This window comes from Alligator sinensis, unplaced genomic scaffold, assembly GCF_000455745.1.
Source record: "Alligator sinensis unplaced genomic scaffold, ASM45574v1 scaffold215_3, whole genome shotgun sequence".
NCBI lineage: Eukaryota > Metazoa > Chordata > Crocodylia > Alligatoridae > Alligator > Alligator sinensis.
In genome coordinates, this window is record NW_005842175.1 from 208,933 (window position 1) to 221,671 (window position 12,739).

The following is a 12,739-nucleotide window of genomic DNA, read 5'->3' on the forward strand; positions in this document are numbered from 1 at the left end:
CTAATAATGCAAGGCAGCCTGCAACACCCTTAAAAGGATCTCAAGGCTCCTTCAGGGTGTCATGTCATCCCAGCTGAGAATCACAGCTTTAGTCCAACTTATTTTACTGAGACCTTGCTTTGACTTGTTGAAGGCACAAGGTACAAGGCTGTTTTAATTCCTGAGCATTTGGTCTCCCTCCTAGAGCAGGTGAATGGGAAACATTGCTGCAAGACAGGCAGGCTGCAGAAGGTTGTACAATGTGGCACAGGCATTCATGTGGAAGTTTTTGGCATATACCACACAGGTCTGACACCAATAACACTGGCGTAGAATAACATGACTCCCTCCCTGTGTTGGCTCCACAATCAGTCTGAGAGAGAGGGGCCTTCAAGGAGCCTGGAGAGCAATGATGCTCCAGCCAGATGCCTATCCTCCTTCCCAAGCCAACACAGAGAAGGGCTGGGGATTCTGGTGTTGAGCAGTCACTCCAGCTCCACATGACACAGGAAACCCTCCACACTTTGGGGAGTAGGGGGTGGAAATTACTGACCAGCCAGACCTGCTGGTGTAAGAGCCCTTTTGTGTTGCTGGAGGCACTTAACAGGGGGCCACAAAAGCGAGAACCAAGTCCTTTACAAATATGGTGATTGCCACCTGCAAGCTCTACCTTTCCTGTGGCAGGGAGCTGCAAGAAGCTAAGGGCATTTTGTCTCCTGTTCCAGACTGTCTCCAGGGGGAGTTCCAGCAACTATTGCCTTTACGCTCCGCAGTAGGGAGGCAGGAAAGGAGAACCCGCAGGCACTGCACTGAAGGGCAAGAAGGAGAGGTCTGTCCTGGGCCTGATGCAATTTGGCCAACCCTTTAATGTGCATTAGAACTTGAAGAACCCAAAGAAAGGAAACTCCATTAAGCCATCGCTTGTGTACTCTGTGGTGGCAAAGGCCTCCCAGAGGCCAGGGTCTCTTTCTTGTCATTATTTTGATCTCTTCCAGTGGTGATGGATTCTTTCCCAATGCAGGCACTGCCTTGGCCATGGGCCAGAAGGGCAGGGTGGTGGTAGGCGGGAGCTGGCAGTTCAAGGCAGTGCTCTGTGTTTGTGCCCCACCTCAGTAAAGGCATCCACACAGCGGTCGATGTCGTCTTCACTGTGGACAGCTGAGATCTGCACTCGAATGCGTGCCTTCCCTTTGGGGACCACGGGGAAGCTGAAGCCAATGACATAAATGCCTGGGGATAGGAAACATGTGAAGAGCCAGGCTGAAAATTGCTTGGGATGAACAGGGTAGGAGTGTGGGGGGTAGGGGAGTCACAGAGATTTTAGCTCCATCTTCCTCCCTCCCCACAACCTACACATTGCAGACTCATCCCACAGCAGCAAAGACATCTGTGTGAGATTGCTCCCCTCACAGTCCCAGAGCAGTGCAATGGTAGGGGGAACGTGGTGGGGGGCATCTTTGGCAACACTCCATAGCAAGGCAGAGTGCAGTTAGGTTAGAGAGGGGCAGAGAAACGACTGGGGCTGGGGAGGGAAGCTGCCCATTGCTGAAGTCACTGAGGAAATACTGAGGACTGCCCATGGTTAGCAGATATGGAGGGAAGAAAGGATCAGTCGCCACTCAGTGCCTGCCAGCCCCACTGGGCTCACCTCTCTCTAGCATGTCGTCGGCCATCACTGAAGCGAGCCGCGCATCTCCCAGCATGACGGGGCAGATGGGATGATCTTGCCCTGAGATGGTGAATCCAGCTGCAGTCATCTTGCTACGGAATCTGTTGCGGTGGGGGAGAGGGGGGGGAAGGGACAACACATCATCCCTGCTCTTGGGGCCCCTTTCCCACCACTTATTGCACCCCATCGCTGCAGCAACCAGGTGGTGCAGGCTGGACCTGGTTCTTCCACGTCCAAGATCAAAGCCCATCCCCCACCCTTCACTCCAGTGTGTGTGTGGAAGGGAGGATTCCCAAGAGATCGCATCCCATCCTCTGCCCACCTCAAGCACTCTGGCCAGGGTCTCCCTGCCACTTGAGCAATTATGGCACCTGGAACATCCAGACCAAGCTGTAGCATTTGTATAGACATGGCCACTCTGGAGTGCTAAGCAACATCGCCCATTTGTGACATCTGAGCCATCTCCAGGGACCCCAGCTGTGATGTGATAGGCAAAGGCAGGGCAACAGCCAGGGGCTTCCCTATTTAAAACAGGCTTCCTGGGCAAGGGGGCGAGATGGGGACGCTAGGAAGACGTACAGAAAAGGAGCTTGGCTGGGTCTTCTGTGAGAAAAGAGTCTTAACCCCATCCCTCACCGTTTGGTCTTGGCTGCCATAGACTGTGCAATAGCATTGCTCTCCATAAGCAGGTCCAAAGCCTTGGAGGCACAACCCACAACAGCAGGAGGCAGGCTGTTGGAGAAAAGGTATGGGCGGGAACGCTGGCGGAGCAGGTCGATAAGGGCTTTGGGGCCAGTGGTGTACCCACCTGAGGAGGGAAGAGAGAGGAAAACAGATGGTCACTAGGAGCATGGGAGGGAATACTCATGCAGGACCCATGGGGAAGGCCATCCCATTAACACAGAGGGATTGGAAAACACCAAGATCCAGCAGTTATCTTGGTTTAGAGGGAGGGGGCAAACTGGTAGGGATTATGGTAGCTCTTGACTACAGAGCCATGTCTAAGCAGAAGACTCTGGAAAGGGGAACATCTGCACCTGCTGCTCCTCCAAGCGCCTTGCCCAGTGTTGAGTTGACGATGGTGACTTGGTCCATCACGCCCAGGAGCTCGTCAGTACCCCTGCAATGAGAGACCGCCACCCTGTCAGAGCTTGCTCAGTGCTAGATGTTTCTGTAAAGGCAGCTGTAGCTCAGTACCAACATGGTGCACCTTCTTCTTCCCAACAAGCTGCAGGTGCTACTCCCCAGATCCAGTGAAGAAGGAATGCACCCAGTGCCAGTTTCACCTCTTGGACACGGCCATCCAGTCACATCTGCATGGAAAGCTTCATGCTGGAAACAATGGTACTTCAAGAAGTGATGCTGGCAGTGAGTGCAGGTCATGGCAGTCTGATGCACAAGACCACAGGAGCAGAGGATAGTGCCCAGGCCAGGGTCAGTCTAAAGCAGCAGGGAACATGCCAGCAGAGGGCAACCAGCTAGCCTTAAAGGTCTGAAAACAAACCTCCCCTCTTCAAGTGGAGGAAGGCCAACAAAAAGCTGCTCTGGAGAAAGGAATTACTAAACCCCTCCACCCACAGGAAGGTGCTTCCACTTGATAAACCAGAGCAGAGTCATGGGACCTTCTACAACACTGCTAACAAGAGTCTCCACTCAACTACCCTGGGCCAACACATGCCTCAGAGGAAGCATGTATGTGCACAGCCACTTGGAAGAAGAGGGGGCCACCACCACTGCATAGAAAGTGAGTGTCAGATATGAGGTGGGGCTCCTTTCAAAGACTGGTGACTCCAAGCACCCTCCCTCAAAAGAGAGCATTGTTTAAATCTGTACATGATGTGGATTTGGAAGTTGAGATGTGGGGCTGAGGAAGGAGTAATTTCTTACCGTCCATTGGGCCCCAGGAAGCCAGTAGCATGGCATTCGTCAATGAAGACAAGGGCCTGATATTTCTGGGCCAGCTGGCAGATCTCTTTCAAGGGGGCAATGTCACCATCCATAGAAAAGGCACCATCAGTGGCTATGAGTCGCAGGCGATGTTTCTAGGGAAGAGTGTGGCAGGTTGCAAGAGATTGTGGATAAAGACACACCCTGAGCAGTTGGGTTTGGAGAGAGGAGGAGGATGGAAGTACCAACAAGGGATAATCCTCAGCCTGCTTCTCACTGAAAATAGGTATTTCTCCTTCCCCTCCAACTATTTTCTCTCCATCGTGCCTTTGAACTCATATTCTGACCAGCCACGCACAGGATTCTCCCCAGAGGCTGGCAGTGCTGCTTCAAGTGCTGGCCAGGAGGTAAAGGCCAGGTCATCTTCAGGGAGAGGTGTCTATTGCTCCTAACCTGTCCCAAGTCACAGCCTGACTGCACTCCCAGCATAGCACATCTCCGTACCTGTGCATCCTGCAGCTTGGCCTCCAGGTCCTGCATGTCCATGTGTTTGTAGCGGTATTTATTGGCCTTACACAGTCGGATCCCATCAATGATGGAGGCATGATTCAGCTCATCTGAGAGCACAGCATCTTCTGGGGTCAGCAGTGCCTGTGGATGCCAAAACAAGGGGGTTGGGGTGGACAACACTGGAAACACTAACAGCCATGCGGGTAGGTGTCACCACACCAGATGATTCTGCCTCTCACCACCCAATCAAAAGAAGTCTCTGCATCCTGGACTGCATCCAGTCTCTGCTGATAGCCACAAGTCAGGGCACTGGGCCTCTCCTTATCTCACTTCCACACTGAGGTTTCTATTTCCTCTCCCTGGCCTCCCTCTCACCCTGTATTTGTGGTGTTGTCATTCCTATCAGTGGCCCTGCTGTCCATTCATTCCACAAACTATGTCTCTACCCCACCAGGATGTGCTGACCTCTTCCATCAGGGCCAGGCTCAAGCTGAACCCCATTTCCCTGACCCCATCCTCTTGAGGGTTCTCACTGTCATTGTGCTCCCATGACAGGCTGCCTAGCCCCACCTACAGGCCTTGGCAAGCCCCCCACACACTATGCATGAGCCTTCTCCTTTCCTTTGCAGGCCTTGCCTGTGTTACAAAGTTCTACCAACAAGAGTTTCTGCCATGTGGGGAGCTGACCTGGCCCTGAGACAGAAAAAACTCCTTCTGCCAGCAGAATTGATTCCACAGCAGAGGGCTCAGCCGCTATAGTTAGACCTGTAGTCCTGAGGAACCATATCCATTCTGAATTCTCACAAAACAAGGGGATCACTAGAGCTTCAGGTAGGGGCTGGCAGAAAGTGGCTGAGGATGGTTGGTCCCACTGGAGGTACAGCTCAGCAGGTTCCACCGAAGAGGCCCACACAAAAGCAAGGGCTAGTTGTGAGGACAACCCCATTTGGAAGGGGGATATGAAAGCTGACCAGACAGCTCCATGGCAGCTACTTGCCTTCTGCATCTGAGAGTGCCACCTGTGACGCACTCAGCCTCAACCTCCACTGGCACACAGAGCCCTGGGCCCCCTATCTTTTACCTCATCCCTCTCCTCCCTTTCAATCAGGCTTGAGGTGAAGCAGCCGCTTTGGAAGGGTGACTTTTCAATTACATGGCCCTTCCCACCCCCTCATTCCCCAATACACAAAGCACAATTCAAGGACTATGAACCTCAAAGATACCAGCGTTGGCATCGAAGCAGCTGGCATAAAGGATGGCATCCTCTCTCTGGTGGAAATGGGAGATCTTCTCCTCCAGGCTCTTGTGTATACTCTAGAGAAGACAGACCAGAGAGCCAGAGGCTCGTAATATCACTCATGGTACAGTGACAGTTTCTGCTTTCCAGCATTTACAGTCTGTATGGATTGGGTATTCTTTTCCCCAGAAGTAAAAGAAAGAAATATCTTCCCTTTCCCTTTCCCCATTCCCCTAAACCCCCAAATCACCCATGTTAACAATTCTTTCACTAATGGGACTTAAACACACTTAACATTTTTGCTCCCCCAAACATTCATGACTGTAGCAATGAGACACAAACAAGTAACTTGCTTGGAGTGGCTTTCTGTTTGCCAAGAAGTGCTACACAAAGCAGCCAGAACCCCAGCCCACACACACTGGAATAGCTTCAATAAAGCTACCTCCCATTATGGTGGTTCTGTCCCTTGAAAAGTTTATTTTCTGGGAAAGTGTTGGCTTTTTTTGGTCAATTCAGAATTTCTTTCTAAGTCATTTGGGGGTTTAGTGGCTTTACTCAAAATGGAAAAGCTTGTTTTCAAACCTTTAAATAGCCAATGCGTATAGGAGACATTTCTGCGTGGCCATGTGTGGCAATAAACATATATGGGGTGTCCATGTAGACACATGATATAGACAGGGGAGCACAAAGAACCTCAGAGAAGGTAGATCACATACAGAGACGTGTGGCCAGGAAGAAGTAGTCCATGCTGGGGATGCCTGTAGATTACTACAGGGGACAACAGAGGCAAAACTGAAGGCTTCTTTTCTGTGGCAGCTCTGGGATTGGCGAGCAGTGTGTGTGTGTGGATTAAGGCCCTGGGGAGAGGCAGCTTAGTCATTTATGAGAAAATGGGAACAAGGGCAGTGCAGAGGTAACTATGATGAACTATATGCACATGACTTCATCTGATCTTGGAAGCTAAGCTGTCCTGGGCCTTCCTGCCACTTGGATGAAAGACTACCTCGGAATCCCAAACATCATAAGCAACAGCCAAGAAGTCTTGGTTGAATGCATGGAGAATGCTAGATCAAAAAAGCCGGATGACTAGCAAGACTGAATTGGGTCCCACTGTTAGTGCTAAACTGATAAACAGGAAAGAAAGAAAGGTGGGTTCAGTTTCAGCAAGAAGAGGGCTAGGGGAGATGGATCAGAGGGGAGGAGAAATGGAAAAGAGAAGTAAGAGGAGAGAAAGAGGGACTCCCAGGACAGAAAAGCCAGCCAGGCAGGATTGGTTCCTGGGAAGACCAGCCTAACTATGGAAATGAGCAACAGGTCTTTGCTTTCACCTGGGAGCAGCATTGCTCTGTGGCAGGCATACAAAGGCTGACTATGTTTCAGCCTGAGGGTAAGGCAATGACCATACCTGGCCCAGGTCCCAGGCCTTGCCCATACCTGAGTGCCACAGATGAAACGGACAGAGCTGAGGCCAGCTCCAAACTTCTCTAGGGCCTCATGTCCAGAACGGATCACCTCAGGATGGCTGGATAGGCCCAGGTAGTTATTGGCACAAAAATTCAGGATTCCTGCAAGGAAGAGGTGGACAGGCAGGAGTGAGCAACACATCCCCAGAGACAGCCTGACAATAAAGCAAATCTCAGACAACTCCTCTGCTACATTTACAGTAAGGCCCCCAGGGGTTTATTGCAAGGCAGAAGTACATGAGTCCCATTGCTTCAAACAAAACCATCACCGTAATAGCTTAGGCACATCCCTCAGCTTCTCCCCTCAATGGGGTATAAACACAGTAACTCCAGATCAGACTACTGGTCCAGTTATTGTATCTTGCCCCCAGCAGCAGCCACTGTTTGATAAAGCACAAGAAGTCAACTGAAATACCCTAACAGCAAGCCATGCAGGTATTGTTTTTAACTGAAAGATGTGATAATTGTGCTAAAACAGTGGGTTTGTTTTCTGATGAAAATTTGAAACCTGGTTTCTCCCCTATTGTGTTGGCATAAGGAACCAATCTCAGAAGATAACATGAACAGTTATCACCCCCTCCAGGCCTCAAAAGAAAGTGGGGTCCCATCCACAATGGGTTAGGAATGGATAATCAACATTAATAATTGCCATTCATTAAAGTGCATATTACAGTAATTCTAAGCCGGATTTTCAGCCAGGGGTACGCATACCCCTGGGGGTACTTCTGATGGCCTCAGGGGGTACTCAGCACTTCCCCCCCAGTTGGCTGCTGGGGGACCCCCCGCCACTTGTCTGGCTGCCGGGGGACTCCTGGTTTGTCGACCGGCTGCCAGGGGTACAATGCCTAAAAGGGTTGAAAACCCCTGTTATAAGCCAACCAGGAACAGGTCCTATTATACCAGGTACTGTGTGTTCACACACAGTGTTAAAACTATTTTTGCCTTGAAGAACTTAGGCAATCCATAATTATAGCTGGTCATTGTTGTTAAGGTAAAACCATTTCTTTCTAAACCATCTTCTGTGCTTAGCACGCTAGAGCAAAGGTTTACTGAACTAGAGAACTACCAAACATTGATCTTGATCACACTGACTTGCTGAACTGAGTCCCTTGATGCTGAAAACACTTATGCACATGCTCAGTCTTACTTGAGTAGTCCTTTTGGACTCAATGACACCACCAATATGCTTAGATTAAAGCAAAGCTGCCCAACGGGCAGTCTATGGGCTGCATGCAACCTCTAAGGGGTTCTCACCTGGCTGCAACTCCCTCTGTCACTGGCTGAAAGGGTAGCCAGAGTCCCAGGGCTTCCCCTTCCTCTGGTTTCTGTATTCTGCACTGGCTCCAGGGGATGGTGTAGTGCAGCACAGGACAGAGTGGGATGCTCAGAACGAGGGAGGGGGGGTGTCCATGCAGGCATGTACTGCAGCAAATGGAGGCAGAGGGAAGCATCCCCATGGGGATGTTACACTGGTCAGGGGAGATCTACACAGGCGCATGCTGCAGTGGGGTGTGAGCATGTGGTGCAACAGGAGGGTGGGCATCCATGTGGCATGCAGTGCAGGGACCCGTGTCCCCCACTGGTGCAGCCCCCAGCCATTTAGAGCTTCAACAGCCCTCTATTAAAGTATCAGCATTTGCAAGATCAGGAAACATGATAAAAAACCAGAATAGCAAGACCCACATTTTCAGCATGACTTCCTTAGTTCTCTTTGAAGATCAGTGCTGGCAGGGCCTAGCATAGATTTGGCTGCCTGCACTCCAAAAGCCACTGTATTGGTGGAAAATGAGCTGCAATCCATCAGTGGTTTGAACCATGTCAGGGAGCAAATGGAAATCAGATTCTCAAAGTCAGTTTGTTTATTTTTCTTTTGCATGGTAGTATCACAGTCTACCTATACTACTGCAGATAGATGTTTCTCTGGGAAGGCAAGGTCTGAATATGAAGTCAAAAGCTATCACTAGAAAGGTGTGGGTTAAGTGTTGTTTCTTTTAATATAAATGTAGATAGGCACAGAGTGATATGGTTAAGCAACTCGAGCGAGAAAGTAGCTGGCACACAAGGACATAAAATGTATATTCAAGGGATTAGACATTCTGCGTTTGCTCATTGGATTTGATCCAAAAATACGGTTACTACTCATACTGTACATAAGGTTGGTCTGGTACACTTTTACTGTTCTTTGTTATGTGTAAATACAGCAAACAGCTAGTGGACCCAGAAGTGACTGAGGCTTCATTGTGTTGAACCCTGGAATAAAAATATAGCAAGAGAAAAGGTGGGGGGAAAATAAAGTACAGTACTGTTCTGATAAGCCTATCTTCTTCACAACCATTCCAAAATGCACCTAAAACCTCCCACCTGACTCCACTTATATGCTGGGTCTACCCATAATCAGCCCCTGCCAGCCTTGACTTGTATACCTATATCATTGTGCATGCAACACAGATCCGTATCTTTTTGGTGCAGTTTTTATTTGACTATTTTAGTACATTTAGCTACTGGAGTGCTTCCCTTGGATATTATATTCTCCAGCAAGATTCTGTATGAGTAAGAGCAGTGTAAAGTTTTTAACTGTAGTTATTGGCATGAATTCAGGGAGAAAAGCTATTTTCCCTAAAATTGAACCTGAAAATTCACTTGTATATAGGATCAATTTATAATTTGAACAATATGGTATTATTATTCCCATTTTACAGATGAGATGGTAAGGCATGGTGAAAGTAAGTGACTTGCAGAGGTTTGCACAAGAGCCAGGAACTCATCTTAGTTCCACTCCAGCGCTCAGAAATAATCCTACTGCTTTACACTGTCAGCAAAAATAAACCTCAAAATGAAGGAGCAAATTCCTTTCTAACCTTTACAGTGACTACTTGTTTAAGCATGAGTTGTTTGCCAGATTTTAGATTTTTATCCAATATGACTACAAATGTAGTAGTCTCATAGCAGCCTTGTATTTCCTAAACCATAACTATGATGGTTCAAGAAATATGCAAAAAACAAGATTTGTTTGGCAATACCTTTTACTGGAGCAGGTATGTAGCTGCATCTGCTTCCTTCCCAGGGCTGTGGAAGGACATTTGATGCCCTACAACTTGTCCAACACATCTTTCTACTATATAGTTGGTTCAAAATATTCACACAAATCTTGTTTCTTGATAACTACAAACGTTGTATTGGGCAGAAAATTATTCATCTTTTATAAGGCATCTACAGTACTGGATTTTGAAATTCCATAACAGGGATTCCATGAGCTCTGCTCTGCATGGTAGGAAGTAGTATTTTGAACTAGTTTAAGTTTACTTTGCATTAACATCATCAAGTCCCAACATGCTCCCCTGTTATGGGGCTGTTAAAGGGACAGAAGAATATACATTTTGGCCCAGAATTAGATGTCTTTCTTTCTTAAGCAAACAAAGAACAAATGAGACTGGAGGCCCGTAGAAGTGGTTTTTGTTTTCCTTCAGTAGTAGAAACTTTAAAAAAAATAGAGTACTGGCAACTTTAATCTGGCTGCACTATACTTGTACAGACCCTGAAAGAGAAACTAGATAGAAACAAAACATGAAGTAAACTAGTCTTAATTGAATTGCTTAGACCAGTTGTTCTCAACCTTTTCAGACTCAACCAACCCCTTGGAAAATGCCAGCTCTTAGTTTTCACTTGGCTTTTTTTTACTATAGAAAAATAAGAGCAATTCTTTTGTTGCAAAGAACTCAAAGACCACAACAGGTCAGAATGTTTTTTAACACTGTGGATTCCTATTTGAAATCTCTGGGTTTATCTTGTGAATCACATGTGTGCATTTTACAGTGCTAACATTGTGTGGCACCCCAAGGCATCCTTGATTTCAAGCCACCCCAGGTTTTCAAGGTTGCGAACCACTGGCTTAGACAAAACACTAACCAAAGTGCAAAGAGTCAGTTAAATTAGACCCCCTGGCCTTCTTTGGTTTAGAGTTCTTGAGGTATTGTTTTAACTACTGCAGCAGTTTGAAGTCTTCCTTAACTCTCCCCCCCACCCCCCCCCAATCAAGGGTTAAATGAACTGTGGTTCAGTAATCTCTTCATGTGTGTAAACATTGGTACTGAAACTTATGGGTCATGGGGAAATCTCAAATTCCCTCTTACTGTGAAAACATGGTGGTTTAGAAAGAGGAAGCCTGTTTCCTGAAGAAGCATTGTGAGCTCTGTATTTTCTTCTGAGTTTTTTTTTCAGTATACACAACAACAGCTGTTAGAATCGTAGAACATGAGGGCTGGAAGGGACCTCAGGAGGTCGTCTAGTCCAACCTCCTACTCACAGCAGGACCAGCCCCAACTATCTCAGTCCATCCAGGGCTTTATTGAGCCAGGCCTTAAAAACCTCCAAGGATGGACATTGCACTACCTCTCTAGGTAACCTGTTCCAGTGCTTCACCACCCTTCTAGTGAGAATGTTTTTTCCTAATATCTAACCTAAACTTCCCTTGGTAAAACCATAGAAGCAGGGCTGGAAGGGGCCTCCAGAGCCCATCTAGTCCAGCCCTCTGCCTGTGGCAGGATCATCCCCAGGATCAACTGCACATCCGTGTGGGCAGCTCACTCTTCAGATCTGGCATGCCCAGGGGTGTTTCCCTCTCTCTCTCTCACAGATGTCTACTGGGTCCAGAGACTGGGAGCAAGACTCTTTTGAGCCACGTACATAACTTGGCTCTTATGCGAGATGGATTTCATCCACTACAGGGCTTCAATCCCCTCCCAACCTGCCTGGACCGTATCCTCACACTGATCTGGTTTTGCTGCCCGCCCTGGGCATCTTGCCACTGTGGGAAGCTCCCCGAGCAAAGCCATCTCTGATGCAACAGCCTGCCAGCACGCACCTCCTCGGCTGCCTTCCACGTGGATGTGGGGCCCCTGCGGGGACGTGATGATCCTCTCGCTCTTCCAGGTGCCTGCCCCGCGGATGCTCTCCAGTTCCCCCTCCAGGATGCGGATCATGCGGACCAGGGCGCTGTGCGGCCGGACGGGGCCGCATGGCGCCGGTGCCGGGCAGGCTCTCAGCAGCCGCCAGCACCACATTGCACCGAGCAGATGCAACGCGCCGCTGCGGGGCGGACACTGGTGCCGGAGGTGTGGCCCGCACCAGCCAATCACAGTCGCAAGGCTGCTTGCGGATGTGCCAATTGGAAGCGGCTTTCATTTAAAGGGGCAGAAACAACGCGGTTTAAACCACCCCAGGTTAGGAGAGGGGGCGGTCGGGTGCAGCGGGGCGGAGGCTGCTTGCTGGGCCTGCAGGAGGGGACCAATGCGGCTTGGCAGCCCCGGGGGAGGCCCGGGCAGCGAGCCTGCTGCAGGGCAGGGGCAGGCACAGCAGAGCTGAGCCCTCAGCCACATCTATGGGACTCCCGGGCTAGGGGACACCCCAGGGTGCCACAAGATGCTTTTGAAGGGTGCCGCGCACTATTAGCACCCTTGGGGGCCAGAAAGGCCTGCACGTGACTGGCAAGAGCCAGGTGGACGTGCGCCTTTCTGGGCATTTTGCGGCAGATGAGGCTGAAGTTGGTTGCTTAGTCTCAGTTCTTTATTTCAAAGCGAATCTATACCAGGGGCGGGCAATTATTTCGGGCGGAGGGCCGCTTACCCAGTTTTGGCAGGCCCCGCCCCGCCCCTTGACAGGGGCCCCGCCTCCTGGTCACCACCTTGGGACCAACCCAAGTGTCCCAGGGCCAGCACCAGTGGGCCCAAAGCAGGGCGAGGCTGGCAGGGGTCTGTGGGGCCGGGCTGGGCCAGCAGGGAGGGGAGAGCTGGCCCGGCTCCATAGAGCCCCTGCAAGCCGGGACCCCATGCTCCTGTCACCCTGCTCTGGGCCCCACCGACACTGACCCCAGGGCACCGGTGCGGGCCCCGTGCTCCCGCTGGCTCCCCGCCCACTTACTCCCAGTGCCCCCCTGCCCCGCGGGCCAGGCAGGGGGCAGCGCACAGCCCGACCCCCTGCTTGCCGGCAGGAAAGAAG

General features: G+C 50.0%; 1 protein-coding gene across 2 annotated transcripts; it reads right to left on the minus strand.

Annotated features, from left to right (window-relative positions):
• Positions 1-827: 827 nt before the first annotated feature.
• On the minus strand, positions 828-11,850 carry GCAT (glycine C-acetyltransferase). 2 transcript variants are annotated; one of them, XM_006025954.2, is made up of 9 exons: positions 11,607-11,850; positions 6,717-6,847; positions 5,258-5,359; positions 4,040-4,186; positions 3,536-3,690; positions 2,686-2,768; positions 2,285-2,456; positions 1,628-1,749; positions 828-1,209 (listed from the first exon to the last, which is right to left on the minus strand). In XM_006025954.2, the coding sequence occupies exons 1-9, from the start codon at positions 11,803-11,805 to the stop codon at positions 1,058-1,060; spliced, it is 1,263 nt and encodes a 420-aa protein (XP_006026016.1). In that variant the 5' UTR covers positions 11,806-11,850; the 3' UTR covers positions 828-1,057. The 2 variants fall into 2 exon arrangements, with proteins under 2 accessions (XP_006026016.1, XP_025062658.1); XM_025206873.1 differs by lacking the exon at positions 5,258-5,359 and having other exon boundaries at positions 11,607-11,849.
• Between the last annotated feature and the right edge of the window lie 889 nt (positions 11,851-12,739).

What these genes read in the sequence shown, in the direction of transcription:
- GCAT (XM_006025954.2), bottom strand. Translation starts at nt 11,805, where the DNA reads ATGTGGTGCTGGCGGCTGCTGAGAGCCTGCCCGGCACCGGCGCCATGC. An exon ending in GTTTCATCTGTGGCACTCAG is followed by an intron (nt 5,360 to 6,716) that starts GTATGGGCAAGG and finishes TGTCTTCTCTAG; the next exon opens with AGTATACACAAGAGCCTGGA. An exon ending in CGACGACATGCTAGAGAGAG is followed by an intron (nt 1,210 to 1,627) that starts GTGAGCCCAGTG and finishes TCCTATCCCCAG; the next exon opens with GCATTTATGTCATTGGCTTC.